At 52.4% G+C, this 26,794-nt stretch overlaps 11 protein-coding genes across 11 annotated transcripts; 7 read left to right on the top strand and 4 right to left on the bottom strand.

The window, feature by feature from the left end:
- Nucleotides 1-5: 5 nt before the first annotated feature.
- On the bottom strand, nucleotides 6-1,056 carry BDW74DRAFT_180056 (uncharacterized protein; the record flags this gene model as incomplete). Its single annotated transcript, XM_073729632.1, has 4 exons — nucleotides 6-198; nucleotides 270-635; nucleotides 677-897; nucleotides 949-1,056. 4 exons carry the CDS (start codon nucleotides 1,054-1,056, stop codon nucleotides 6-8), a joined length of 888 nt encoding a protein of 295 aa, XP_073581916.1.
- Nucleotides 1,057-1,998: 942 nt separating this feature from the next.
- pld2 (putative phospholipase D (PLD)) lies at nucleotides 1,999-6,288 on the top strand. Its single transcript, XM_073733073.1, has 5 exons — nucleotides 1,999-2,424; nucleotides 2,474-2,828; nucleotides 2,876-3,019; nucleotides 3,067-5,231; nucleotides 5,281-6,288. The coding sequence occupies exons 1-5, from the start codon at nucleotides 2,221-2,223 to the stop codon at nucleotides 5,941-5,943; spliced, it is 3,531 nt and encodes a 1,176-aa protein (XP_073581915.1). The 5' UTR covers nucleotides 1,999-2,220; the 3' UTR covers nucleotides 5,944-6,288.
- Nucleotides 6,289-8,300: 2,012 nt separating this feature from the next.
- Nucleotides 8,301-10,393, bottom strand: BDW74DRAFT_169101 (uncharacterized protein; the record flags this gene model as incomplete). Its single annotated transcript, XM_073726942.1, has 2 exons — nucleotides 8,301-9,410; nucleotides 9,458-10,393. The coding sequence occupies 2 exons, from the start codon at nucleotides 10,391-10,393 to the stop codon at nucleotides 8,301-8,303; spliced, it is 2,046 nt and encodes a 681-aa protein (XP_073581914.1).
- Nucleotides 10,394-12,197: 1,804 nt separating this feature from the next.
- Nucleotides 12,198-13,000, top strand: BDW74DRAFT_53175 (serine palmitoyltransferase small subunit family protein). The gene has a single exon (XM_073733072.1). It carries the CDS (start codon nucleotides 12,419-12,421, stop codon nucleotides 12,866-12,868), a length of 450 nt encoding a protein of 149 aa, XP_073581913.1. The 5' UTR covers nucleotides 12,198-12,418; the 3' UTR covers nucleotides 12,869-13,000.
- A 663-nt stretch (nucleotides 13,001-13,663) lies between these two features.
- BDW74DRAFT_156790 (rhomboid family membrane protein) lies at nucleotides 13,664-16,110 on the top strand. The gene is made up of 3 exons (XM_073725045.1): nucleotides 13,664-14,707; nucleotides 14,757-15,748; nucleotides 15,802-16,110. The coding sequence occupies exons 1-3, from the start codon at nucleotides 14,200-14,202 to the stop codon at nucleotides 15,844-15,846; spliced, it is 1,545 nt and encodes a 514-aa protein (XP_073581912.1). The 5' UTR covers nucleotides 13,664-14,199; the 3' UTR covers nucleotides 15,847-16,110.
- A 145-nt stretch (nucleotides 16,111-16,255) lies between these two features.
- Nucleotides 16,256-18,268, top strand: BDW74DRAFT_156789 (DHHC family palmitoyltransferase). The gene is made up of 2 exons (XM_073725044.1): nucleotides 16,256-16,707; nucleotides 16,763-18,268. Exons 1-2 carry the CDS (start codon nucleotides 16,509-16,511, stop codon nucleotides 18,115-18,117), a joined length of 1,554 nt encoding a protein of 517 aa, XP_073581911.1. The 5' UTR covers nucleotides 16,256-16,508; the 3' UTR covers nucleotides 18,118-18,268.
- A 268-nt stretch (nucleotides 18,269-18,536) lies between these two features.
- BDW74DRAFT_180050 (ubiquitin-conjugating enzyme/RWD-like protein) lies at nucleotides 18,537-19,532 on the top strand (the record flags this gene model as incomplete). Its single annotated transcript, XM_073729631.1, has 1 exon — nucleotides 18,537-19,532. One exon carries the CDS (start codon nucleotides 18,537-18,539, stop codon nucleotides 19,530-19,532), a length of 996 nt encoding a protein of 331 aa, XP_073581910.1.
- Nucleotides 19,533-20,008: 476 nt separating this feature from the next.
- BDW74DRAFT_169098 (uncharacterized protein) lies at nucleotides 20,009-21,091 on the top strand (the record flags this gene model as incomplete). The annotated part of the gene is made up of 1 exon (XM_073726941.1): nucleotides 20,009-21,091. The coding sequence occupies one exon, from the start codon at nucleotides 20,009-20,011 to the stop codon at nucleotides 21,089-21,091; it is 1,083 nt and encodes a 360-aa protein (XP_073581909.1).
- Nucleotides 21,092-21,265: 174 nt separating this feature from the next.
- Nucleotides 21,266-23,073, bottom strand: BDW74DRAFT_186502 (uncharacterized protein; the record flags this gene model as incomplete). The annotated part of the gene is made up of 5 exons (XM_073731275.1): nucleotides 22,842-23,073; nucleotides 22,086-22,741; nucleotides 21,940-21,997; nucleotides 21,652-21,763; nucleotides 21,266-21,575 (listed from the first exon to the last, which is right to left on the bottom strand). The coding sequence occupies exons 1-5, from the start codon at nucleotides 22,978-22,980 to the stop codon at nucleotides 21,266-21,268; spliced, it is 1,275 nt and encodes a 424-aa protein (XP_073581908.1). The 5' UTR covers nucleotides 22,981-23,073.
- Nucleotides 23,074-23,259: 186 nt separating this feature from the next.
- BDW74DRAFT_180047 (uncharacterized protein) lies at nucleotides 23,260-24,078 on the top strand (the record flags this gene model as incomplete). The annotated part of the gene is made up of 1 exon (XM_073729630.1): nucleotides 23,260-24,078. The coding sequence occupies one exon, from the start codon at nucleotides 23,260-23,262 to the stop codon at nucleotides 24,076-24,078; it is 819 nt and encodes a 272-aa protein (XP_073581907.1).
- A 180-nt stretch (nucleotides 24,079-24,258) lies between these two features.
- On the bottom strand, nucleotides 24,259-26,168 carry BDW74DRAFT_53092 (uncharacterized protein). The gene is made up of 6 exons (XM_073733071.1): nucleotides 25,532-26,168; nucleotides 25,345-25,463; nucleotides 25,232-25,293; nucleotides 25,153-25,178; nucleotides 24,746-25,095; nucleotides 24,259-24,693 (listed from the first exon to the last, which is right to left on the bottom strand). Exons 1-6 carry the CDS (start codon nucleotides 25,734-25,736, stop codon nucleotides 24,439-24,441), a joined length of 1,017 nt encoding a protein of 338 aa, XP_073581906.1. The 5' UTR covers nucleotides 25,737-26,168; the 3' UTR covers nucleotides 24,259-24,438.
- Nucleotides 26,169-26,794: the final 626 nt, after the last annotated feature.

The following is a 26,794-nucleotide window of genomic DNA, read 5'->3' as shown; positions in this document are numbered from 1 at the left end:
CTTGTTTACTCAAGCTCCGCAAGACCTTCAAGCTCGAACCCCCCTTCTCTGCCCTCGCTTTCCAACTTCATAAATCCCGGCGCAGCGCGCTCGATCTCCGTCGCCCATAACTCTCGGCTCCCCCATCCGGCATACTGGAACTCCCCTCGATCTTTGACGCCCTGCAGGATATCGAGAATGGGGAGATCCAAATTCAACCTTCGCAGCGGTTAGTGGTGTCGATATATTACTACGTTGACCTTGATTGGGAACAAGTTGAGAGAACGTACGGTTGATTCTGATGCGCACGCCCACCGATCCCGGTGTCAATGAGCTCCTTTAGTGGCCACCCGTATCCGAGATAGAAGATCATGATTTGGGTCAGGTTGAAAGAGCGCCAATGCGTCACGTGCGCGATCTCCCCGTTCGCCTTGAACTGCACGACATTGAGAAGCCCCGTATCGAGACTCTCCGCATCGAGAATGTACCAGATGCTGTCGTACTCCGAGTCCGGGGTGAACAGGGCGGTGCCGGCGCGAGTCATGGCCACGGCGCGGAGATCAGCGGGGCGCAGGAAAAGCGAGGCGAGGAGGTTTTCGAGCTTGACGGGGGTATTCGCGGCTCGTCCTCGGCCGGCTTGGAGCTGGGGCTGTTCTCTGGGCCCTCGTTGGCGGGCATGAAGATGGGGAGCTGGGACTGAGGGCCGTCGGCGACTTGGTTGAAGCTGAAGGGGTGGTAGAAGTAGCCGTCTTGGACTATGTACAGGAGGATGAGGATCTTGAGGAGATGGGTGTAGTGCTTCTGGTTGGAGTCTCGGGTTACGGGCGCGAGACAGACGAATCGCTCTACCGCTAGGGTTCCCTGGGAGAGAATTACTGGGGCTGGAGAAGGGTCTGCTGTTGCGCGGTCATGGTAGGACTGCACTCAGTATGAGTTAAACTTCCTGAGAGGGGTAAGCTGGAAACTGACATCTCGGAAGCGTTGATCTGCTGTAGCCCATTTCTCCATGAGGCTGTATCTGTGACTCAAGCCATCTTTGGTCTCTACCCATTCTTCTTGGAAGGGTTTGTTAGTCATTATCAACGTGCATAATGCAAGACAGCTTTACAGATACAAATTGTCTCCAGCCCTTTGTTTCCTCAAGGGCTTCTTCCTGGGTAAGATCTCCATCTGGGTGAAGTTGAACATTTGATGGAAGACATGATGGTAAGTGAGGCATTTCTTATGTTTGTTGAGAAGAGCTTCGTTGTATAGCATAGGAAGAGAGACGATTAGATATTTTACACGGAGCAGGAGGGCATTTTGTGTCCTTATGTGATTAACTCTGTGCAAGCTTACTAAACAATATACTTATTTATGCACTCATGGGGCTTTCCTCGGGCCAATGATGAATTCCCCGTGTGCTCGGTCCATACCTCTCGCCAATCTCCATTTCCTCATCGATTTGACCTTGGCTATGTTACGATTATTACTATATGCCCCAGAATACTCACAGAAGATGACGTTGATGAGGCACATTGGCTGCACATCATACTCCGGAGTACAGCGGGACGATGTCTGGACGCCTGCGCAGCTGAATCAAATGGAATCAGACCAATGCATACGGCGACGCATATTTCAGCCGCATTATTATTGTCGCAGTCAGCGCCAGCCTACCTTATTCCAGCCCAAGGGCCTCGCCTAGTCATGACGCAGTGTCCGTGGACCACAGCATGAAGGCCTTTGGTGCTCAGCCACGATTGCCCCACCACGATGCGCATCACCGACGACACTTGCCGAAGAGTCAAGACGGTTGACTAGCGTTTCATGGAGTGTGGCTTGGTCGCAGCCCGTTAGGCTGCCACATATAGAGGACCTTGCGATGCAGCAGCAATGATATGGTGACGATATTCGCAGTTTGCTGGAAGCCGCCCAGTGCACTATGGACGGTATCCGAGGATGCCCGTAAGACACCGGATTGGCCACGGTCTCGAACTCTCCTGTTGGGCTGCTGCTGGCAGGATGATATGGAACCCTCAAGCTGCTAAGACGGATGGCGGGGCAATGGGCGGCGAATGAGACCACGAGGGGAGCTGACCGACCTCTCCCCCTCATCCCTCGGCGATCTGTTTCTGCCTTTTTGACGTCGCGATATTTTTATCAACGGCTATAAGAGGCGCCCATCCTCGCCGTCTGACATTTTCACTCCCTTTGTCTTCTTGGATCCCCAATCGCCCATTCTTGATCGATCATCGCGGCATCATGTCCTATAACCAAGACCACCTGGCCTATGGCAAGTATCATGGCCAGGACTCCGAGGGTGCTGGCGAAGAGAACTCCAGGAGTCTGGTGGGGGACACATTCAACATGCTGAAAAGCAAATACAAATCACATCAAGGCTCTCAGGGTTCAGCACCAGGAAACCAAAACCAATCCCCCCAGGGCTATAATCAAGGCGGTTATGGTGTACGTTCCACGGATCCTGTCAGATATACATCGGCTGATTATCTCGCAGGGCGGACAGAACTATCCGTCGTACAACAGCCCCGGCCTTGACCAGGGCCCGAACCAGAGCTCCGGCAAACCGCCGAAGCAAGACAAACCGTCCGGCGGTTTGTTCGGGAAGCTCCAGGGCGTTGTTGCAGATCTCGGCGGCGAAGTCGCCCAGCGATTAGGGACAGCCATCGACCCGCAAGGGTATGCGCAATATGGAAAGCCACAGTCGCAGTCGCAGTCGCAGAATAGATTCGGAAGTTTTGCGCCGGAGCGTCAGGGCAATGAGGTCCAGTGGTATGTCGATGGGTGCTCGTATTTCTATGCGGTCTCCAAGGCCCTGGAAACCGCCAGAGAGTCTGTTTGGATTTTGGACTGTAAGCATTGTGTAAAAAGGTCTCCTATCAAGCTGACCATCTATTAGGGTGGTTGTCCCCGGAACTCTACCTTAGACGGCCTCCGGCGAAGAACGAGCAGTACCGGTTGGATCGGTTGCTACAGGCTGCGGCGCAACGCGGAGTTAAAGTCAACATCATCGTATACAAAGAAGTCACCCAGGCGTTGACTCGTATGTCACTCTCCCGTCCATGGCCATATCATGCTAATGAGTTACAGTGTCATCGGCCCACACGAAACACCACCTAGAAGCCCTTCACCCCAACATCGCGGTATTCCGCCACCCCGACCATCTCCCAGACGGACAGGGTCTGGCAGCCTCAATCACTTCGTCGCTCCAGAACCTCTCTCTGGACGCCTTGAAGCTAGGGAAGATGTCCGTTGATGCTATGAAGGGCATCTACGGTATCCACGAGGGTACCATCCTCTACTGGGCTCACCATGAAAAGCTTTGCATAGTCGACGGGGCAGTTGCCTTCATGGGCGGACTAGACATGTGCTACGGCCGCTGGGACACTCACCAGCATTCCCTTGCCGACATCCACGATAACCCCGCTGATATCGTCTTCCCCGGTCAGGACTACAACAACGCCCGAGTCCTCGACTTTACCGACGTTGCGCATCCCGATCAGAACAAGCTTGACCGGACGCAGACTTCCCGCATGGGTTGGTCCGACGTTGCAGTCAGTTTCCACGGGCCGGCTGTGGAGGATATCCGTCACATGTTTGTCGAGCGTTGGAACTTCCTGTACGACATCAAGTATCAGTCACGTAACGACTCGCGGTTCTCGAGGTTAGCGCTCTATGGACACCCTGGCTCGTCCACCCATCAGCCCCAGGGACAGCAGGGATCTCATCAGCAGCAAGCGCCTTATCAGCATGGTCAGCAGCAGCCGGGTCAGCAGTATTCTCAGCAGCCTGGCAACACTCAGCAATCTCAGTACCAGCCAAGTCAGTACCAACCTGGTCAGCAGCAGTATCCCGCTGCATCGCAGCCTACTGCCCAGTCACCGCAACCTAGTTGGAACCAGCAGCAGGCACATACTCCTCAGCCTGCAGCTCTGTCGCCTCAGCCCAGCTGGAACCAACAGCAGTCTCACAGCGGCACTCCACAGCCTGCCGCTCAGTCGCCCCAGCCCAACTGGTCCCAGCAGCAACAGCAAACAGGGTATCAACCGTATCATCCCGGTCAGTCGTACTCGCCTGCTCAGGGTACCAGTGAACTGCCTCCCACAAGCCCACAGCCAAGTTGGAACCAGCAGCAGCAGCAGCAAACTTCGTACCAACCCGGCCATGGCCAGCAGTCGCAATATGGAACTCAGCAGTCGTATGGAACTCCTCAGGCGGCCCAGTCGCCGTATTCTGGTCAATCATTCCCGCCTCCTCCCCCTGGACCGCCTCCTAACCAGGGCTCTAGCCAAGCTCAATCGCCATACTTCCCACCTCCCCCTACCCAGGCTGGCCAAGAAAACCAGCACTCGAGCACTCGTGGTTTCTCGGAGGACTATAGCGAGGACAGGGGCGACCGCGAGAGGGCGTCTGGCGGGAAGCCGGGCCATGGATCGGCATCGAGTTTCGTGCCTCGTCGATTCCGAGACAACTTTGATTCGCTTCGTGGTGAGCTGGCTGGCCAGATTCATCAGTACCAGGACCGTTTCACTAGTGGTGCTCTAGGACGACCCCAGCAGCGCGGTAATATGTCTTGCCAGATCGTTCGTAGCTGTGGTAAATGGAGTAACGGCACGCCGACTGAGCATTCGATTGCCGATGCGTACTGTGAGATCATCCGCCACAGTGAACATTTTGTCTACATCGAGAATCAGTTCTTCATCACAGCAACTGGTGACAAACAGAAGCCAGTGGGCAACAAGATTGGTGCTGCCATCGTTGAGCGTATTCTCCGTGCGGCCCGTGCAGGTCAGAAGTACAAGATCGTCGTTGTTATTCCGAGTGTTCCGTGCTTCGCCGGAGACCTGGGTGACGAAGCTGCCCTGGGAACTCGTGCGATCATGGAGTTCCAGTACAACTCGATCAACCGCGGGGGCAACAGTATCATGGAGCTAATCGCAAAGGAGGGGTACAACCCAATGGAGTACATTCGGTTCTACAACCTCCGCAACTATGACCGTCTCCGATATACCGTCCCCAAAGCAGCTCCTCAGACTGGAGGGTTTGGACCCGAACACCGTCCGGCCTTTGACACCTCAGCTGCCTATCAGTCCTATCCCTCTGCTCCTGTTGCTGCTAAATCTGGAGGGCAGTGGAATACCGTCAGCTCGTGCTACATGCTGAACGGGCCAGATCTGCGCAGCATCCCCTGGGAGGGTCCAAGCGAAGCGGAGATCGATGCATTCGTCACAGAGGAACTCTACGTCCACTCCAAGGTAAGTCCGCGGGACCCCGCTTTCTTCTCGGCTCTATCTAACGAAGTAGGTCATGATTGCCGATGATCGCGTCGTTATCTGCGGGTCCGCCAATATCAACGACCGCTCGCAGCTGGGAGACCACGATTCCGAAATTGCCGTAATCATTGAAGATAGGACTCCAATTCCGTCTAGGATGAATGGCCAACAGTGGACGGCCTCTCGATTCGCCTCGTCGCTGCGCCGCCACCTGTTCCGTAAACATCTGGGTCTGCTGCCCCCGCAGAATTACGAGCAGGTTCACGACCAGCACCACTTTGACTTTGAGTCCCCTGAAAGCCAAATTGTGGCGGATCCTTTGGCGGACACTCTGCTCAGCATGTGGAACACGCGCGCCCACACCAACACCGAAGTCTTCCGCGAAATCTTCCACTCTGTTCCTGACGACACTGTCCGGAACTGGGGCTCGTACAAGGAGTTCTACGGGTACTATTTCAAGAACGCGGACAAGCAGGCCTTTGGCGAGAAGATCGACGGCCCGCCCGCAGCGTACAAGTACGGGCACGTAGTTTCTGAGAAATTTCCCGGGCCAGAGGGCGTAAACCGAGTCAAAGAACTGCTCAGTCAGGTGAAGGGGACGCTGGTGGAGATGCCGCTAATGTTCCTGTGTGAGGAGGATGTGGCTGAATCCGGGTTGACGCTTAACGATCTGACCGAACCACTGTACACCTAGCAAGTTCAGTTCCAGTGTTTACCTTGCAATGTCCAATCTCCTTGTTCTCTGCGACGTTTGGCTGAGTTTTTGTTTTTCTTTATGCTTCTGGAAAGTCTCTTTGGGCGTCAAGCTTGATATTGTTGTGCGAGAACAATCTGTAGTTCCTTTCCTCTGATTGGTCAATCCAACCTCACTTGCAGTGTTCTGCAGTTCTTCTTCATCCTGGCTGAGTCTATCTCTGCCTCTACCAATTCTCTGGTCGAGTCCTGCCTTTGTCCTACCATCGCCCGCGTACCTACAGACTTTTAACCCAGGGCGTCATTATGGTCCGTCTCAGGAACATACCCTGGCCCGGGAAAACAGAGCAAGAATCGCCTTCGACCCCTTGGCAGCCCAGTGAGTCACTTTTCTCTTTCTCTGCACTATTGGCTTCTTCCGGGAGAACAATATCAAGCCATTGAGACCCGCCACCAGCGCCCAGTCTTCACTGCCGGCATTCATCCCCTCGTCAAAAATACCACGCGGCCAAGACACGTGTGCCTGGGCGATTGTTCTCCCCCATTGCGTCTTTCATCTCGCCACCGTCAATGTGGATGGTCAGGGGCCGGATGCATTGATGCTCTGACACTCTGCGTTTCTGGATGCGGCATTCTATCCTCCTCAGGTAGGGATGGGGCCAGCAAAGACGTGATGTTTGATGGGGGCCAGCAAGAGCATAAATATACCCGTCTCCCTCCCCCAGGTCTGCTTCTTTTGCTCTCCATCCGCTATCATCCTCTCTTTGAACCGAAAGCAGATACAATCTTTTGCTCACGCAATCAAATCAATCAAAATGTCTCCCGTTGAGTACGCTCCTGTCTCCAAGGGTATGTCTCTGCCTTCCTGAGTTTTATCTCTGCATCTCTCCATTCTCTCAGCTATTTCTCTCCCTCTTTAACTATATTGACAATGCTTGAATAATACTGACTTGCTGCTACAGCCTCCCCCGGCGCCGGCTGCGTGATTATGTAAATAATCCCCCGGAAACCCCGATCCTCGCAACCCAGATCACACCACCCGTTCAGTCAAATACGCACCACCAGCATTCCACACGACCCTCATCAGCTCTGTCCTCCTCACTATGAGTCTCGTCCACCTCCAATCGCAGCCCATGACACCGCGAGCGCGTCCCGCTTAACGCAGAACGAAGCAAAAAACCATCAAAACCACACAAAAATCACATACCAAGATCTATATATATCTCCCTTGCCCGCGAGAAGATCATATCCGGCTACACTCTTTACGACCCCGATGAGAAATGAACCGAAAGAAGTTCGAAAGACCGCAAACCATCCTTCCCTCTCTCTGCCTATCCGCTGCACCCTTGCCGCTTGCGACTATCTGCCGCTGATGGGGTGCGGAGAGCTTCATCTACCTCTATCTCGCCCTCCTTTACTCTCAACTGCTGCGATTGGACGACAACTTCTACAACTCTTGCTTTGCTGCTACGATACGCTTTGCTTGCTTGCTGGGATAGAATGGAATGGACTACTGGTGGCCGGTGCGATCTGGGCCGTCATGGCTTTTTTATACCACAGCATATCTTTTATACTACTTCTCTCTCTTTTTTCTTCGTTGCTTGATAGGTTAGGTTGCGCGTTGGAATGGACTTATATCTTTGCGAGAATTTTTTCCCTCTTCGCTTGTATCTTGTATCTTGGACTTTGTAGGTGGTGGTGACGTGTGTAGGCGCGATGTAGGGTTCGTTCGTCTGTAGTGCGCAATGTAGCAGAATCACAAGTATGTTATAAGTATTCTTGCTGTAGGCTTAGTAGAGGTTGACAGTTCCCTGGCTGTACTAATCTCACTTACACTTGTACGATGGGAAGGACGAAATCACAGCAGTAATAGCGCAGGAAAGAGCTATGGGAGGTCCAGTGTAGCTGGGGTGGACATCTGCCTTGGCTCAGGCGTGGGCTCGGTGTAGGCTAGTATGCCGCGGCTGATACGCAGGTAGACTACCCTCAGTATCTACAGATAGCGTACCCATAGGTAGCCTAGGCTGGGATCGCTGATGGGGCACTACAAGGCCGAGGTCGGGATGGAGAAGGTGGCTGGGAACTGACCTACATACATAGGCACCAATCCTCACTAGGCCAGGCAGAGAGCCGCAATCGTTCAAGTGTGCAATCATCACTTTGAGGGCGCCCAGTTTGTATGAGAGAAGAGAAAATGAGAGCAACTGGATTGAGCAAATTTGAGAGTGATTTGGTAGGATATCAACAACTGAAGCAACAACTTTTAACTCAACGAAGCTATAAGTACGGTAGTCTTCACTCATCTGGTCATACATGGAGTAAACATATCAATGCTGTAATATATGTGACAAAAGCTAGCTAAGCAACAGAGGTCTCCTTGCGGATCGCGTCTACTCGCGCAATGTCATCAGCACTAGGTTCCTGCAGCTCTGCCTCGCCCACGACAAAGGCCTCGCTCACTGCGTCCTCGACCTGTTCCACGATGTGTAGGACCAGGTTGACAGACCGCGCTGTCCCCACTTGGACCATGTCCTCGCCTACCGAACTCTCGATCTTTCCGTCTCCGCCGTTCGCCGTCAGGTCAGCTGTGAATGCACCGCAGATTGCTTTCAGAGGCTCCAAGAAGCGGTTGCGGAAGTAAGCGTAGGTCTTTTCGAGCTGTAGTTTAGCCCGCAGCTCGTCTGACGATATCAAGACGTAGTAGAGGTTCAGAGCCGAATGAATCGAGGGACTGGATTTCTGGGTGAACTTGACCCAGGATGTCACCAGGTCGGCAGACACGTCAAGGTCCAGTGCAGGGGAGGCGAAGATGAGGGGAAAGAGGACAGAGAAGTAGTGAGGGTTGAGGAAGATGCTTGGCTGGGGACCAGAAGATTCGTTTTCTGCTTCTAAAATCTCATACTTGAGCCATTCAATGGCCCGGTCTTTGATGGTTCCGTAGTACTTGTCCTCTAAGACCTTTCGGATTACCTTGAAGCGAGCAACTTCCGAAGGGTTTCCGTGGATGATGGCAGAGGGGATTCGCCGGATGGTGCTGTATGTTTGACGGACAGTACATGCTGTCAACGAGACGACAAAGTCTGTGAACTCGGTCTCATCTGAAGGTGCTGATATTGGGTTTTGTAGAGACAGCACCGCCAATGCAAGCAGAGAATCGAGTAGTACATGCGGCTGTTCGAAAGCGACCTCGTCCAGTTTGCAGAATCTCCCCACGAAGTTGTCAAAGATACGTGCGAGATCAGGATAGATCTTGATTGGGGAAGTTTTCGAAGCCTTTCCAGAGGAAAACAACTTCCCTACCGCTGCCCGTGCTGCGAGAAGCAGCAACGATCCATGTCTTTCCAGAGGAATGTCTTCCGCCTTCTTCGGGTGGTCTTCAAAGTCTAACGGTGGAGGTTGCGTTTCAGGGGCCCGGGTCACTACTTCTAAGAGCTCTTCGTCGGTTAAGCCGAAGTCTTGGGATAGTGCCTTATCTAGTCAGTACAATAGCTATAGGACGGCAAAGAACAACCTACCGCAATCTTAGCAACAATGCTATCCCTTTCACCCAGTTGCTTATTATCCGTATAGACATTGGTCGGTGAGCCTGTGCCTGGCATGCGTGATTCCGGATAAAGCTTCTCATGCACTCGAACAGCCCACGACATTCCGGGGTCCATTGGACCAGAACAACTCAAGAGGTATGATTTGAGCAGCTCGATCAAACCAAACTGAAGGAACCTCCTAATCAACGCACTCTCCTCATTCCTAGCCGGGTTAGGCGAGCTGACTTCCGCTTCGGGATCCGGGGCAGACGCTTCGGCGACTCGGAGAACTGTTGAATCACTTGGAGCCCTGGGTGGTGGCGGTGGTCGTTTTGTGGGGGATACGTCTCTAAGAAATTCGAGGAGGGCGATGGTTGTCTCGTTAGTTGGCATCGAGGTGTATGCTTCCAGTACTGCCTGTAGGGACGTTGCCAGGAACCGGCTCGGAGCTTTCGTCTGTATACGGGAGTGGAGAGTGGAGAGCATCGCAACAAGGGTGTTGAACTTGAGGATGTGAAGAGGGATGGTCTTCGTGGGTGCTTTAGGTTCGCTTCCGTCGAGCTTGACATCGCCAAGCTGAGTCTCAAGCTGTTTGTCCAAGTCGTCTTCGTCGTCCTCGGCGGGGTGTAGCTGCATCAGAGCATCGGATACCCGCAAAATAACTTCTCTAGGATTCCCAAGGCGTGCCACATCTTTCAGACACTCTTGAGATTCGGGTAGCATGGGAAGAAGGATTTTCACCAGGTCCCAGCCGATATTCGTTGTCAGGACTTCATCTTGGAGGAGCTTGTGCAACGTGGGCAGGCGGGCAGGGGTTAGCTGGTACTCCAGCAAGGTGAGGTAGGTGAGATAGTCGGTGACTGGAGGAAGAGCCTTGATGAGGGGATCCTCCCCGACCATCGAGATGGACTGATTCACGGATGACATTGTTTGGGATGTATATGAGCCTGCGGGGAGAAAGGAAGAAAAGAAGGGTCCCCCGCGGTCAGAGCTGCGTAAGCTCTAAACAGCTTGGCGGCTAACAGCGGGGCACCCATGACATCACTGACGGGGACGGCTCAGGTACATTGCAGATAACAGATAACGGCTTCATCTAAAGAAAATACTCCATACTACTCCCTAGTAAACAATATATCCAGATACCCAGGTACGTTGATGATATCAAACGAGTGATCATTCAATAACACCTGCTTGTCACCAAGGAGGCATCTAGGCCAAATGTCGGAAGTTGAAAGGTGATTCTATCGCGACAATCGACGAACAGAACAGGGTCAGATGCCAAAACAAAATTTGTATTCTGATTCTGAACTCGCGAGCTTTCGTATGATCTACTGAGAACATCGTCACTGACACCTCTCTAGGCATCAATAGTTTATGGTCCTTGTCTGAACTGGGTTGACGAGCTATGGCTCCGGTCTAATACACAGTCGCTTTCTTTCCGGCCGGCGAAGCGCGATCTTCGACCCGATATATATGCTGGCCGCTGGAATGCAACTCTGGATCTGGGCGATATGTTTATACCAGGGAGGTTAGGTGAGAATTCCGAGTAATCGCCGATCGCCGGAACGGCCGGCCAAAATTCGGGAAATACTGCCCAAGTCGAGACTCGAAAGAGTTTGATTCGCCAAAAAAAGACCAAATGAGAATTTCCCGTTTGACTTTGTCGGTGGGTTTTTGAAGTAAGTGTGTCTATTTTAGACGATTTGCGATACCTTTAGCCAGTGCTGACTTATTTGTTCAGATCGTGATATATATTTTCACAGCAACAACAGCAGCGAATCGACGATAAGCGCTTGTCGATAGCCTCGATAATGAGGATCGACCACCATGTGATCCACGTTCGGAAATCCGGCGCAAAGCTGACGAGCCAAGAGCCAAGCCTTCAGATCTGTTATTACTCATTCCAATGCTAAATGATGATTACCAATTCATCGGAGCTGAATCAGTCAATCAAACCCATCGCCAGCCTCAGCTTCCAAGGCTCGTACCTGAAATCCCCGGCCTGCAGGAGTCCGCGATCAGCAACGCCCAAAACGGTGCGACAGTTACACCAATATAACGCTACGAGCTCTCCGGGCCAAGTACCTCCTTGTCAACGTGCATATATGACTGTTTCGCATCTTGCATCTTGTGTCCGGCTCCCAGCCTCGTTTATATATTGCTTCTTGCAATATTATCGAAGCCTGCGGGAGTTGCCGGTCGAGCCGAGCGATATTGCAATGCCGCTTGCGGCTGATGATTGGGTCGCGGCATGGGGTCCCGGTCGAAAATCATGGAATGACGACTCGAGCAATTCGATCAATCAAGAAAACCTGGGTCTAAGCGGAGAGTTTTCGCGCATGGATCCATCTTCAGGTCCTTAGTCCCTGCGACTATTCCCTGAAGAGCAAATCCGCCTCTCGATCCAGTGTATGCTTGATTTTCACAAGGCGCTTCCTCCATCCGCGCCCTACCGATTTTCCGGGCTTCCTCCCCATCTCGCCCTTCACCTCCACTCTCTTCCTTGTCCATCCCTTCCCTCGACCCTTTTGCTTGCTTTGCTGGGGTTCTTGTACATTAGAGCTGTCTGTACTGCGCTTACTAGATTCAGTTTCGCCTTCTGGGTACTCATTGACATATACCGACCGTTGATATCATACTTCCGGAGCCTCCGGCTCGTGTCTCGCTTGCTCCTCGTTGCTGTCGTTCATTCAGCGGTCTCGACGGTAGCAGGCTTCCGATCATTTAAGCCTACGAAGCCAACCTTGGCATATCTCAGACATCGAAATTGCGCGTCCATCGCCCTTGTTTGTTCCGGAAACATAATCCGTTGAGCTTGGACTCACGCCGTTGCTGAAGGGTGGAAGTATAAGAGAGCTGAACTAGTTGTTAGCGAGGGAAGGAGACGGGTGCACATTTTAGAGCAACAACTGGGAGGAGCGACCTGTCCGGGTGCTGCCTCTTGACGTGGAAATGGCGACCGAAATGCAGTCTTTCTACACTCCCGCAACCTCCACCCATATTTCGTCCCATGGCCCGGCTGCAGTCGATGAGCTGATCAACAAATATTCATCTACTATGGCTACAACGACTTCTCCCTCGAGCACCCATGCGATCGGCAGAGCGCAGCGCAACATCTTTCAGCGAGCCATCGACCGCGTCCGTTTGGAGTACTACCGGTACGAAGTTACCTACGGCCTCTATGTTATGACTCCGGGCGAGAAGCTTGTCGCAAACACCTTTGTCCTCGTATTCCTCGCTCTCCTGCTCTGGGCGACCCTCGTCTACTTCCCGGCTCTACTCTACCAGAAGTTGTCGCGTCTCGTTTGGCTGTTGACTGGCCAGAGCGGCGAAGAAATGGGAGCTGCGCTCGGGATCCTGGATGCGCACTCTGCTTCAGTACAGTCCTTTGCTTCGGAATAAGCAGCATTGCAATGATTGGACTCCTTGTATCAGCGTTCGTCCACTGTGATATTCCACACTTTTCGACTATTCGTCTTGTTTTGATTCCCTTGTTTTGGTGAAATTTTGCACGGGATTTGGCCTTGAAGGTAATGGCGGTTTAGTCCACCCAAGTCATGATCCATACTAACTGCGCGTTGCATAGTGCCCCTATCATCCTTTACTTTTTTGGAGTTTGGCGCTATCGGGGTTTCCTATATCTACTCGGATGACGAAACGAATTCGTCACTTTCTAATGACTTGACGGAGGACCGGCTTATACAGCGAGAACGATTACCGACTATAATGACAGAAAATGCGTCCTCGAAGCTCGAATGGCGTTGGTGGTGCAGTCGCTCGCCCGCGAACATAGATTTCCGTTTTCTCTATACCTTCGCCTTTTGTTTTATATCGTGGTGCTTTGGATTCAGTGGCCCTGAGATGACGGTTCTTGGTGTGCTTGGAATACATACACTGTTTTGATGTATAGAGCCCGATCCGCCATTTGGATTGGCGGTGACTATTGTTATAGGTCGAGTGCGCGTACAGGTCTAATAATGCTTAATGCTAGAAATGAACATCTTCATTCAAACAAATAGAGTATAAACACGATTACCGGCCATGGTCTATATCTTGTAGTTGTAGTTAGCCAAGCCGAGGCGGATGGGTTCGAGCCTCAGCCACATGCCGATAAAAATAAATTAAAAAGCGATGGATGACAGCATCAGCCACGGCAAGCTTAGGCTGCTCAGCCTTCTCACTGCCAGGATCATCATCAGCTCCACGACTGCAGAATCCACTTGGATACCGGCCTGACAGTTCTGGGTCAAAAGTGCAGTTCTACTCGGTTTATTAGTGGCTGATCAAAAGCCAGCGAAGATGCTGACGAAGCTTGCTCGATCGGCCCCCCAAAAATAGTCGTAGTCGCCCGCAAAACGACTACTGCCTAACATCTTAACGCGCAACCACCAGTCTTTTTCTCTATCACTTGCTTTTTCATCTTTCGCTTGTTTTTTCTTTTCCATCATCCTGACTCTCGTTTCTTTGTGTGAAACCATATCTCACCCTATCCTTGCATTACCACGTTCTGTTCGTCTCGTTTGTCTGGTTCAGGACCAGGTCCCATTCTAGCCTCGGGAATTGGTTCTTCCCCCTGGCTGGTTTTCGAGTGATTGAGGCTGCGAGGCGTCTTGTCGACTACTAAGAAAAGCAATCCATTCTTTGTGATTTCTGATACGTCAGGTCTAGCTGGGTTTTTGCTTTGTTCGCAGACGAACCTATCCCTTGCCGCTGCCCTCCCGCGATCCGTCACGATGGCCGCCCAAGGCTACTACAACGGCGCGTACAGCAGCCCACCTGCATATGAACAACACGATAATACCTCAGATCAAATAAACAGGGTGTCGCCACGGCCGAGCGCGAGTCCAGTCGCATACAACCCCAACAACGCTCCTTACTACCAGACTGACGATCCCCACGATCCTCACAACCTCCGCTACAGTCAACAATCTATCGGTTCGGATAATGGGGCATATGTTGCAGGGGGGAGAATAAACGAGCACGATCAATACGCTGAGAATATTCCGCTAAAGTCAGCGAACCCTTACGATAACGGCCACCCCGCATACGACAACGGGCATCCCCCTCAGCCCTGGATGCAGCAACCAACGCACTATGCGCCAGACCCTGGCATGATGGAGCCGCAGGCCCCTCGGCGGCAAAAGAAGAAGAAAGGGTTCTTCCAGAAGAAGATTGCTTATGTTACATATATCTTGACGTTAGCTCAGGTTATCGTCTTCATTGTTGAGTTGGTGAAGATGGGTAAGTTGCTCAAGTGATATTGATAAGCTAGTCCCGACTGACTTCTTAGGTCAACTTACCGGAAGCCCAATCCAAACGAAGCCCCAGTTCAACCCAATGGTTGGCCCCTCCGCATACGTTCAGATCAACATGGGTGCGAGATATACCCCCTGCATGAAAAATGTTCCCGGAGTCCAGAACGCTACTCAACAAGTCCTCTTTCCCTGCCCGAACGCCACCACCACCGACTCCGATTGTTCCTTGTCCGAACTGTGCGGATTTAACGGCGTCCCAAACCCAACGCCTGGCGGGTCACTCGACGATCAGCCCGAGCCCGATCAGTGGTTTCGCTTTATTATCCCCATGTTCCTTCACAGCGGGTTCGTTCATATCGGCTTCAACTTGCTAGTCCAGATGACCATGGGGGCGGATATGGAGCGGATGATCGGTTGGTGGCGGTATGGGCTGGTCTACCTGTCCAGTGGCATCTGGGGTTTCGTTCTTGGGGGCAATTACGCCGGTCAGGGCGAAGCGTCCTGTGGTTGTTCTGGTGCGCTTTTTGGCATTCTCGCGCTCTTCGTTTTGGACCTTCTTTACGGGTGGAAAGATCGCCAGAACCCTTGGGTTGAATTTATTATCATGATTCTTGGCATTGCGGTCTCGTTTGTGCTTGGCCTACTCCCGGGATTGGACAACTTTTCTCATCTTGGCGGGTTTACCATGGGCCTTGCGCTCGGACTCTGTGTCATGAGGTCCCCGAATGCTCTCCGTGAGCGCATCGGGCTCGCTCGCAGTCCGTACGTCGCTATGAGCGGCGGTGTTGCTGTGGAAAATCCCGACTCTGACGCGAACCGCAAAACGTCAAGCGGCTCTAAATTCGACAAGCTTGGAAAGTTCAGCCCCAAGGGATTCTTTGCCGGCCGGAAGCCTTTATGGTGGGCTTGGTGGCTGGTTCGTCTCGGCGCGTTGGTCGCTGTTCTCGTTGGTTTCATCCTTCTTATCGTGAACTTTTACAAGTACCCCAGCTCCAACTGTTCTTGGTGCTACAGGTTCAGCTGTCTGGTGAGTTCTCAATTTCTCCTGTATTGTATCGAGCTTACTAACCTGTCTCGTAGCCTGTCAACGGCTGGTGTGACCAAGGGAACCTGTTCTCAAGCTAGGCAGGCGTGTGATCATTTCGACCGTTTCTATATCTGCTACGTTATACCCGCCTGATTTGTGATACACTACATATCTACTTTTATCTGTCTGCTACATTGTATACTGCATGGTACTTCTATATATCCGGGGCGTTCGGAGGTAGCCATGTTGGCAGTTTGATGGCTTTTGGAGCAGCGATTTTCCCCATCTTTGTTCAAATTATTACGAGATAACATAGTTCTGGCTTGACCAGAGATCAATGCAAATGATGAATATCTAGGCAACATTAATCTTGATCATTTTCCCCAGCAGAGTAGGGTGGGTGCATACGTAGACCCCTACGTAAGTATTTGCGGCGAATCAGCCGCGTGGCTGTGGCGGTGCAGCTCGCGATTAATCCCGGCGATTATCACGATCTGGGCTAGGAACCTCAGCATAAGCTCGTTTCGATCTTCGACTTCTCACGCCTCTGTTTATACCGGTCATACGCATTTGTTATTTTACTTGATACTGCTCTCCTTTGTTTCTGTCAGCGCTCTTTTGTTTTTTCTGCTTTCCGGCCGTTGCCTCTCCTCCCCGTACCATCCTAGCATGCGATACCCGCAATGATATCCCGCCCTTTCTAATCATTTCACGCCTTAATCTTCCTTCTAGACCCGTCGGCTGAGCTCCGACACCGGTTATGGCCACATTGGCCATGTCGTCTCCTACATCTCCGACCTGGCCGAAGCGCCGGCCTAAAGCATGGGCCATGCGGTGCGAACGGTACTGCTGCGCGGCCGCGACATACTTCCCGTTGGCGTTTGTTTATAGTTTGACATCATGGGCTGTATATGTGGAAGCTAGCGTGGGACTGAAGCCGACAAGTAGTTCTTGGATTGGTGAGATGGCATGGACTCTCTAGTTCTTGGTCTCTGCTGACGGTTTCTTCCCTAGGTCTACCCAGCTCGATCCTCGGAGTCGCCCTCTATATCCTCCTTAACATCTCCTATACAACCGCCGTCTTCACTGACCCTGGATCACCACTCGGTGCGCGTCGGGGCGACCAACTCTCATACAGCGCCTTGCCGATCACCGAGTTACCTGAATATACATCGTTCACCGTGAACTCATCCGGAGGGTCTCGGTTCTGCAAGAAATGTCAATGTCCGAAGCCGGACCGGGCGCACCACTGTTCTACGTGCAAGCGGTGCGTGCTGAAGATGGACCATCATTGTCCATGGCTTGCGACCTGCGTTGGAATGCACAACTACAAGGCGTTTCTGCTTTTTCTCATATACACGTCGTTGTTTTGCTGGGTGGACTTTGGCGTGTCAGCTATTTGGATATGGACGGAGGTGTTTAATGATACCCGTTACATGGATGGTATTCTGCCCGTGAACGTGGTTCTGTTGTCGATTCTCGGAGGTATCATCGGTCTCGTTTTGACCGGCTTCACGGCCTGGCATATCAGTCTTGCCGCCCGCGGGCTGACTACGATCGAGTGTTTAGAGAAGACTCGGTATGTTTCGCCGTTGCGGAAAGCGCTGGATCGCCGCCGCTACAATGGGCTGCTGGGCAATAATGATGCTGGGATTGGTGGCGAGGATCCGGAGAGCTTTGGCGGTCGGCTGCAGAACTATGAGAACCGGATTCTGGACGCTCATGCCAATGCTATACCCGGGGTTACTCGCCCTGAAGAGGGGTTAGACTCGAGCGAAAACCTAACACCGGCGCAACAAGCGCTGTCCCGCTCGTATGCCGATCTGGAACGACAACGCGAGCACGACCGCTACGAAGACTACTTAGCGGAGCTCGATAACGAGAAGATGCCGCATGCGTTTGATCTGGGTTGGAAACGTAATCTGCTTCACCTCTTTGGTCACAGGCCCCTTCATTGGGTTATACCCACGCACACGACAGAAGGGAATGGTTATGAATGGAACCCGAGTCCCAAGTTCTTGGAAGCACAGGAGCGAGTACGGCAACATCGGGAGCAGGTGGCGGATGAGCAACGACAGCAGCAACGTGATTTGTACATGCGCAATATGGGTAACAGCCGCGCCTGGCTAGGCTCCGAGTTACCCCCGGGATGGACACCGGATCAGCCCATTGGTGGTCTGAACGATTCCGAGCGACCAGCTACAGGGGTTTCAATGAAGACACTTGCTCCAAGATCTCCGCGGCCGCGGCCGGGTGAAGAGACAGACACGGAAGGCCTCGATGATAATGACTTTGCTCTCGAGCCTTCTCATGGCAAAGGGCCTGGGAAGCAAGGTTCACGAGAAGATGACTGGCGCGATTGGGATTGAACATTTTCTGTATAGGCGTCTAGATTGTATACATAATCTTAGGGCTGTTCGCCGGCGCGCGGAGTAACCGTCGGAGCTAGATAAATGGATGCCTGTTATGTCAGGCATGCATGCCATTCCAATAGGATGTCGCCAACTTGCATCAACTCCCTTCGTGCTTTATTTTCTTCCGTAGACCCTCCATCTGCTTGAACTCGATACTTTCCCACTTTTTTGACTTGTGCTATCCTTGCTGGCCTTGGATCCATCGCACCTCCTATACCGGTTCCCTTGTCAGCTCAGTCGCAACACCAACTACACGAGTCCATTCGAGTCCATTAACCTCCAAGAACGCGCGCAACACCACAGTTTCCGGAACACCGGAACACATCTCGACGAGAACCCTTCTCCAGGCGTGAAACACAAGAGAACAGAACAAAATGTCCCGCTCCGTCCGCCGCCTCATGAAAGAAGCCTCCGAGCTCTCCGCCTCCCCCTCCCCGCACTTCCACGCCGCACCCGTCTCCGACTCGAACCTCTACGACTGGCACTTCACACTCGCCGGCCCACCGCCACCATCCCCGTACGCCGGCGGCATCTACCACGGGCGCATCGTTCTCCCACCAACATACCCGCTCCGCCCGCCCTCTTTCCGCTTCCTGACCCCGTCCGGCCGCTTCGAAGTCAACCGCGAGATCTGCCTGAGTATTTCGGGACACCATGAGGAGACATGGCAGCCGGCTTGGGGCATTCGGACGGCGCTGCTGGCGATCAGGAGCTTTATGGAGGGGGATGCGAGGGGCCACGTTGGGGGGCTTGAGGGCGTGAGTGATGAGATAAGGCGCCAGTGGGCGGGGATGAGTCGCGAGTGGTGCTGTGAGGGGTGCGGAGGGAGGAGTAACGAGGTTATTTTGAGGGAGTGGAGGGCTTTTTGTGCGGAGCAGGGGGTTGATGTTGAGAGGGAGGAGGAGGTTGAGGGGGTGCCTGAGGAGTTGAGGATTGGGGTTGGGAAGAAGAAGGAGGGTGAGGACTCGGCGGGTACGGATGATGCGGGTGCTGGCGAAGATGGGACGGCTTCGAGAAATTTGAATCCGACTTCGGCGGAACAGACCACATCCGTCGCGGGTGAGAAGAGCACGAGTATGAGTACATCTGCGCCGAGTGGACCACTATCTAGTCCTCCAGCTGTGCCCTCGTTTACGACGACTACTCAAGCACTAGCACCTCGGACTGCGCCTACACCGGGACAAACACCAACGCAAGCGCCGACATCACAAGCTGTTACGCAACGACTGCATCCTACGCCAACGAGGCCAGCTGTCCAGCCTGCGCCCGTTCCCTCACAGGATAGCCCATGGCTAGATCGGGCTATCTTTGGCGTGCTGGTCGCGCTGATCCTGATGATACTCCGGCGGTTCATCAACATTGAGGAATAAATCTTTTTCTCTTATCGACGTTGGATGCAATACAAAGCGGGCGTTGAGGTGGGTTTGTTTATATGGATGATCGTTTAAAAGCGCTCTGGTATCTACAATTATAGTTCGACTCAGAGAATGCTATTATACCTCGACCCCGTCCTGGGTTGACAGTGAGCCTTGTCTCTCGACTTAGCGCTCACGAGAAGCTTAACCCATGACTATCTCCAGTCAACTGCGTTCTAGACTGGCAGGCACGGGCTCCAGCCCGAGCAATGCGGTCTTCTTGGATGGACTGGGCTCCTTCCACTTCCGGTCGTCTCGGTGGCTGCTGCGCTTCTGTCGCTCAACTGAGGAAGGCGCTCCTTTTGCGCAGTGTTTTCCTCTCTACCTGTCCGGCTCCCCTCCCTCCCCCGTCTTCTTCTGCGGTCTTTGGAACTCTGTGCACTGCTGCGAATCTTTTATTGAGCATACTTACCCACTCCTCCCTCTCCGAGATGGCACCCTTTTTCAACAAGCGCGCTAAGGAGGATCAGCCTCAGCCTAGCCAGCCCAAGAAGCCGCTCCCTCCTCCTAAACCTGAAGAACCTACATACAAGAGGAGTGCACAGATTACCCAAATGTTCCCTCCGCGTCCGACATTCACCGAGAAGGATATCACTTTCCAGAAAGGCCGCGTCTTCCTCGTAACCGGCGGCACCTCAGGAATCGGTTTCGAGCTCGCCAAGATCCTCTACGCCAGGGGAGGCACCGTATATATCACAGGCCGGACGGAGGAGAAGGCGAAGGAAGCTGTTCAGAAGATCCAGTCGTCCGTCGGCGAACGCGACGGCCAAATCGACTACATCGTTCTCAAACTCGACGACCTAACTTCCATCCGAGAATCGGCCGATGCATTCATAGAAAAGGAGTCCAAGCTCGATGTCCTTTGGAACAACGCCGGTGTTGCCCAGCCTCCCGTGGGCGTTTTGTCGAAGCAGGGATTGGAACTTCAGCTCGCTACCAACTGCCTCGGCCCTTTTCTGTTCACACAAATGATGATGCCTCTTCTCGATGCTGCCGTTGCACTGAACGGTCCGGCTTTCCCTGGCTCTGTGAGGGTGGTCTGGCTGAGTGATCAGGTCGTTGAACTCAGTTCGCCTCTAGAGGGTATCGTCATGAAGGAGCTGAGTAACCCTCCACAAGATAACGCTCGCAACTACCTCAACTCGAAGACCGGCACCTGGTTCTTGGCGACCGAGTTTGCACGTCGATACGGCCAAGCACATGGCATTGTCAGCGTGGCAATGCACCCTGGTGCTGCCAGCACCAACCTTCTCAGACACGCGGGATGGACGAAGGTCCTCAAAGGGCCGTTGTTGCATAGCCCGAAGCTGGCTGCCCTCACCGAACTGTACGCTGGTTTATCGTCAGATATCAACCTCGAGAACAACGGTTGCTATGTGATTCCATGGGGTCGCATTCATACCACAGTCGCTCCCCATCTGATGAACGCGATGAGGTCAAAGGAAGTCGGTGGAACAGGAAGGGCACAGCAATTCTGGGATTTCTGCGATGACAAGACCAAGGACTATCACTAAGCATTGACTGTTTCGACTGTTTCGTTCGCGGTTACTCTTGTTCTCGCGCCTAAACACTCGTCTTCATTCTGCTGTGCCATGCGTTGGCTTTATTGTATATTATACTTGATTCGATGACGGAATCGCATTACTACATAACATGGTATCATTTTCATCTCAAAATCTCCCCGTAGTCTAGCCAGTCATGGATTTCACAGCATTCTCGCATAGGCTGTAAATCTGTTTCCAGCGAGCGAGTATTAAGGCGACCTTCTCCTTCTCTTTCCCCGACTTCAGCAGCTCTTCGAGAGCAGTGATAGTGACAGTGCACTCTCGCTGGTATACCTCAATCCAACCACGAAGTATATCGGTGGTCTTACCCGCGTCGAATCCTTGGTCAGATACGCCATCAACATGATCCCGCCATTGTGATCGACTCATGTACTTTATATTTGCGGCAGCCATGGTACTGGTATCGGCACCGGACGTCGTGATTTCGTAGTTCCTGACCAACAATTAGAGAGCTTCGACGGTAAAAAGAGGTCTCGCAAAGGCTTGCAAAGTCGGATGAAAGTACGCACCCGAAATGTTCCCTCTCGACTAACTCTTTCTTCTCGAACCTGGTCAGCTCGGGTAGGATGATGTCGTCCAGATACACCCCATCTGAAGGGTTCTGGTCCGGACAGAAGCCGTCTTGAAAAGAACTTGTTAGATGAAGAGAGTACGAAACAATGTGATGAAGGACTCACATTCAACCAGCAGGAAGTCATTCGAGTGTGGACCATAGCTCATATATACCTCCTCTCCTTTTTCTGGTTCCATTTGTTAGAAAGGCTGTGCAGGTTCATAGGTGCGAGGGCAGTACGAACCGTAACGCCGCGAAGCTTGAAATCTATATCTCTCGCCGTCGAATGTGACTTCGCAAGCCTAGTTCGAAATATCAGCATTATTCCAACCTAGCCCTAGGTCGTCTCCACTATCAACGCGAGGGCTTTGAAGAGCAATAACGACGTACCGCATCGTCAGCATGATTAAAATAATCCGCAAACGGGACCATCCCAATCGCATCATTCCAATCACCGGGCTCCTCCTTCCCAGGCGAGAGGTAGTAGAAGCTGCGCGAGTTGATAATCGCCCAGTTATACGCGAAGCTCTTCCAGTCTGTTTCTGGGAATACGGAGCGCACGGCTTCCCATGTGTCCAGCAGCCGCTTTCCTTGACGTGGGATCAGGTTCTGATATCTTGTTTCGTGGGTGTAGTTGGGCCCTGGCTCGGAGTTGGATTCTGGATTTTGGTTTCGGATCGTGTTCCAGTGGCCTGAGATCGAGGGTGGGAGGAGAGATAAATTTGGGCTAAGTTTTGAATTTGAGTCTAGTCTGCTGCTGCTCTCCGCATTGAGATCCTGGATTTGAGCAGTGGCTTCCGGGTTCGAACTGGAACCGCTAAGCCATCCCGGCCAGAAAACAGGCATGCTTGTTTCGAAATCTTCCCAGGTTGGCCAGACGCTTTTCCAGACATCCAAGCCCGGCTGAGACTTGGAGTCTCCGTGACACAAAAAGGCCACCAGAAGAGCATGATTCGTCACGTCCTTAGGGAACAGGGTCACAAAGGACTCCGGTATAGAGTCCCTCGTGAGCATTAGGGCCACGGGTACTGAAAGCATGATTTCGTCTTTTTTAACTTTACAGTTAGTTTACCGCTCGCCTACTCAGACGAAACAGTAGAAGACACCAGATATGGCTTCAAGACTGGGTGAAAAAGACAGACATACTCACTCGTATAACCCGCGTCGCTACCATGCCTAGCCCTCGACCGGGGAATCGTGCTGGGGCTATCCCCTTGAGACTGATACCGAGGGACACAGCCCATTCCGTAAACGTGATGTGCTCTGGACTTGAAGAGTTTTCCATTGTCTAAACTGTCAATAATGAACCAGGAGATCGAGTTTGAGGGAATGTTGATGTATCTCGAGGACGTTGTTCTCATTCTTCCTAATCGGGTTAGACTTTATGCCTAGGGCTCTCAGGTGCGAGCTTTGTCAGCTTAATGAAGCCTTAATTTCAAGGCATGAGTTTAATTTATCTGTGGAGTAACGGATGGCCGCAATCAAACCACCCCAGCACAACAGGCAAGCCTCTTCAAGACCCTTACCACCATTCTTTTCCTCCAATCCTCACACTCACTTCACAATGCCACCCCAAACCCGCTCTCAACGAAAACCCGTTCTCACAAGCTCAAGCACAGACCCTTCACCACCCCCCGACACCCAAATCAACCACGCCGCCTCAATAAAATACTGGGACAACCTCGACGCCACACCGGGCACCATGCTCGGCATCATGGGCGACTACCCGTGGTACACGCGGATCGACCTCCGGGGGTCCAAGAACTTCCTGTCCAAGGCCCGGCGCCTCGTGCCCGGCGTAAACACGGGGAAGAAGCTGGGTCGCGGGGTTGATTGCGGTGCGGGTGTTGGACGCGTTACAGAGGGGTTTCTGAGGGATGTTTGTGAGGTCGTTGATGCTGTTGAGCCGGTTGAGAAGTTTGCTGCTGTTATGAGGGGGAGAAAGAGTGCGGATGAGAAGAGTGCGAAGGAAGCGCAGACGGAGACACAGAATGGTGATGGTGAGAGTGAGAGGGGTGCTATTGGGGATATCTATGTCAGCGGACTTGAGTCCTGGACGCCTACGCAGAAATATGACCTAGTCTGGACGCAGTTCTGCGCGAATTATGTGACTGATGCGCAGCTTGTTGAGTTCCTGCGGCGGTGCTGTGCGTCTTTAACGGAGAGTGGGTTTGTCGGTGTCAAGGAGAACATATCTACGGACTCCAATGGGCAGGATTGGTACGATGAGGAGGACAGCAGTGTCACGCGGACGGACGAGAAATTTCGGGCCTTGTTCAAGGAAGCCGGACTGAGTGTCATTGCGTCGGAGCTGCAGACCGGGATTCCAAAGAACTACAATCTGCTTCCTGTCCGATTCTATGCGCTGCGACCTAAAAACTGAAAAACGCTAGAAACGCTGAAAGATCAGAGCATCCGCCGAAAAGACCACGCCGAAAGAGTCGAATTTTGGCATCAAACATAAATATCTTCGAACCGCCATGTACCACCAATACAACTTGCTCCAGGCTTGAGCTGTATATGTCTCTTGTTGGAATTAATTGTTTGGAAAGACAGACCCAGAGGACATCTCGTTGGGACATCTCGAAGATATATGGACACATTGCAATAATACAAAAATCGAATGAAGAGAGACATGGGTATCTATTGCGGTTATCATGATTCGTACGACGTTGCTGTGGTGATTGATGTTGCTGATATAAGATTCGTGGGTTGATTATATGTAAGGTTGATTCATGGACATTCACGATTGCGTTTCAGACATGGACGCTGCAGACGGCTTCTCTCGAACAAGTCTTTGAGGGAAGAAGCGCGGGAAGTGGATGGACTCGATGCGAGTCCGGGCTGTTGGAGCATTGATATCGTCGACGTATGCCTCGCCTCCTTGAGCGCCGTTGGTACGCCATGCTTCCTTCTCGCGTCGAAGATCACTCTGGACCCACGGGATAGTGATTAATGTCCAAAGACCGGCCCAGACGAATGGGACCGACCATCCAATCTGCAAAGGGTATTGTTAGCCATTGTGGAAACGCTGGCTTCAAAATACGTACAACAAAGGCCGCGTCCTGGGGCGTTGTGAAAATCATGGCGGTGATGGCAGCAGCCCAGACGATGGAACCACCTGCCCAGAAGAAGTTCATCTGCACGAGCATCCGGCGGAAATATGGGCTGGATAGGTAACGGGTTCGCAGAGCGTATCGGTACATTTGGCCTCCGCCTCCGTCGACCGCCACCACATCTTCAATCATAACATACAAGGCTGTGGGCATGACGGCGCCCTTTGGAGTGGAGGAGATGCGGAAAGGGGCTCTGAACCCGCATGCGCGAAGAATGTCAAGTGAAAGGTACACCGCCCCAAAGTAGAACATCACGGTAGGAAGGACCATAGCGACAAGCCGCACTAAAAAAAACAGTGGTTAGTATGGTTTCAAGATCGACCTCTCAAGCTAGTCCTCACCATAAGGCTCCTCAGGTACCGTTCCGCTGTGATAATTGTCAGCGAAAACCAAGGTTTGTCGAATGAGAAGTCGACGTACGTGATGAGCTCAACCGCCAATATTAACCATACGATTGTGAAGTTGATTTGAAAAAAGTCCAGCTACCGAGGTCAGCATCGGGATCAATCAAGTGTCCTTGTATATGCGCCTACCCATGACTTCCTAGCATTCAACGGCCGGGTTGTAGAATCGGAGCGGAAGAGGTTGTAGAGTCGATAGAAGTACTCGAAGACGGAGATACCACCCAGTGAGATGGTGACGATAGTGAAAACTAGAGAGTGATCATGTTGGCCGTCTGCCACTATTCTTACATCACACCACTCGACTGAAGAAACATACCCAGGTTATGCGACAGATTCGTCCCGTACCATAGTCCAAAATACAACGCGAGCGGCTGAGCGATGCAGTCGATGAGAAACAAGGACCAGAAGAATGCGATCGATTTTTTCCGGTCTCGCAGGGAATATGGGAGCGGCGGAGGCTCTGACGTGCCTACAGAAGTGGCAGGCACCTGAGCGGTAGCGGGATTCGCTTCTGTATCCATCAAAGCGTGATGACAAGCGTAAGTCGATTGTAGTGGTCTGAGGTTGTTCGGAGGGACTGGGCATTCGGAAGTTCATGTGGGTAAGTCCCTGGGAGGCGAGAAAAGCAATATGAACGGTTCGACGGAACCGGCGGAGATAAGAGATCCTTTATGGAACAGTGCTTCAAATTGGGCGCTTTCAAAAGAAGAAACTTGCCCCGTGAAAGTCCGGAACAAACGGAAATGTCAAAGACTCAAAAGAGTCGAGCTGACGGGCTTGTTTTTCAACGCCTGGAAGGGCCTCAGCTTGTGCCTTTCTGACGTAAACCAAGCGGTGATGTCAGTGATGTCAGAGCCGAGCTTCCGTCAAACATTCCCTCCTGCTGCGGTCATGATCTTCGCTGTCTGGATCCTGTCTCAATATCTCATTTCTGCAGAGCGCTTACGGCTGCTCCAGTGCCCAGTGTTGGCCCCGGTCAGCCAAGCAGATAATGAGGTCTGAGTGATATAAGCCCAGTGTGGTCGGTTTCTTGCACGCCAAGCCCAAGGGTTCTATACAGTTTCGGCTCGGATGAGTTCTTCAGCCGAACAACACCAGCATCTCCCTGTCCCGTGGTACGATTGGGCGACTACAATCTGCGACCATGTCTTCATTTTGGTTCAACATGTGAGCAAAAAATATGCGCACTACAGAATGTCTTTGCAACCGTGGATACGGGCAGATGGTGCGCCAGACGGGCTAGGCCGAGATGGCTGCCAAGCTGCACGATCTACACTGCATAAATTGGACCCTTGTGTCTAAAATTGGGGAATTTCCTCAAATCCACCCGACTACGAAGCACTCAAAATCGAAGAGCCATTATTGCTGAAGGCATCTTGGCCATTCATGTCTTTTGGCATTACTCGGTTCCCAGGACCTAAAACGTCCATCGCTTTCGCTCCCTTTCAACTTTCTCAGGTGCCTTTGGTCGTACGATACAGTACTTCCTTGCTGCGGGGTTCATTGATGGTTTATGGTCTGGCTATAGTCAATGAAATATCGTCTTGGACATGAGCTGCCTTGAATCAGCTAACTGACG

This window comes from Aspergillus multicolor (assembly GCF_047715735.1).
Source record: "Aspergillus multicolor strain CBS 133.54 unplaced genomic scaffold BDW74scaffold_20, whole genome shotgun sequence".
NCBI classification, from domain to species: domain Eukaryota; kingdom Fungi; phylum Ascomycota; class Eurotiomycetes; order Eurotiales; family Aspergillaceae; genus Aspergillus; species Aspergillus multicolor.
The sequence above is the reverse complement of the archived record's forward strand: the minus strand, read 5'-3'. Positions and strand labels throughout refer to the sequence as shown.

Excerpts from the sequence above, each read along its gene's own strand:
- BDW74DRAFT_156789 (XM_073725044.1), top strand. The coding sequence starts at position 16,509 with ATGGCCACATTGGCCATGTCGTCTCCTACATCTCCGACCTGGCCGAAG. Across the intron at positions 16,708-16,762 it reads GACAAGTAGTTCTTGGATTG|GTCTACCCAGCTCGATCCTC; the intron begins GTGAGATGGCAT and ends TTTCTTCCCTAG.
- BDW74DRAFT_53175 (XM_073733072.1), top strand. The coding sequence starts at position 12,419 with ATGGCGACCGAAATGCAGTCTTTCTACACTCCCGCAACCTCCACCCAT.
- BDW74DRAFT_53092 (XM_073733071.1), bottom strand. The coding sequence starts at position 25,736 with ATGGATACAGAAGCGAATCCCGCTACCGCTCAGGTGCCTGCCACTTCT. Across the intron at positions 25,464-25,531 it reads GAATCTGTCGCATAACCTGG|TTTTCACTATCGTCACCATC; the intron begins GTATGTTTCTTC and ends ATCACTCTCTAG. Across the intron at positions 25,179-25,231 it reads TTGGCGGTTGAGCTCATCAC|CGGAACGGTACCTGAGGAGC; the intron begins GTACGTCGACTT and ends CAATTATCACAG.
- pld2 (XM_073733073.1), top strand. The coding sequence starts at position 2,221 with ATGTCCTATAACCAAGACCACCTGGCCTATGGCAAGTATCATGGCCAG. Across the intron at positions 2,829-2,875 it reads GTCTGTTTGGATTTTGGACT|GGTGGTTGTCCCCGGAACTC; the intron begins GTAAGCATTGTG and ends ACCATCTATTAG. Across the intron at positions 5,232-5,280 it reads AACTCTACGTCCACTCCAAG|GTCATGATTGCCGATGATCG; the intron begins GTAAGTCCGCGG and ends CTAACGAAGTAG.
- BDW74DRAFT_156790 (XM_073725045.1), top strand. The coding sequence starts at position 14,200 with ATGGCCGCCCAAGGCTACTACAACGGCGCGTACAGCAGCCCACCTGCA. Across the intron at positions 14,708-14,756 it reads TGTTGAGTTGGTGAAGATGG|GTCAACTTACCGGAAGCCCA; the intron begins GTAAGTTGCTCA and ends CTGACTTCTTAG. Across the intron at positions 15,749-15,801 it reads GCTACAGGTTCAGCTGTCTG|CCTGTCAACGGCTGGTGTGA; the intron begins GTGAGTTCTCAA and ends CCTGTCTCGTAG.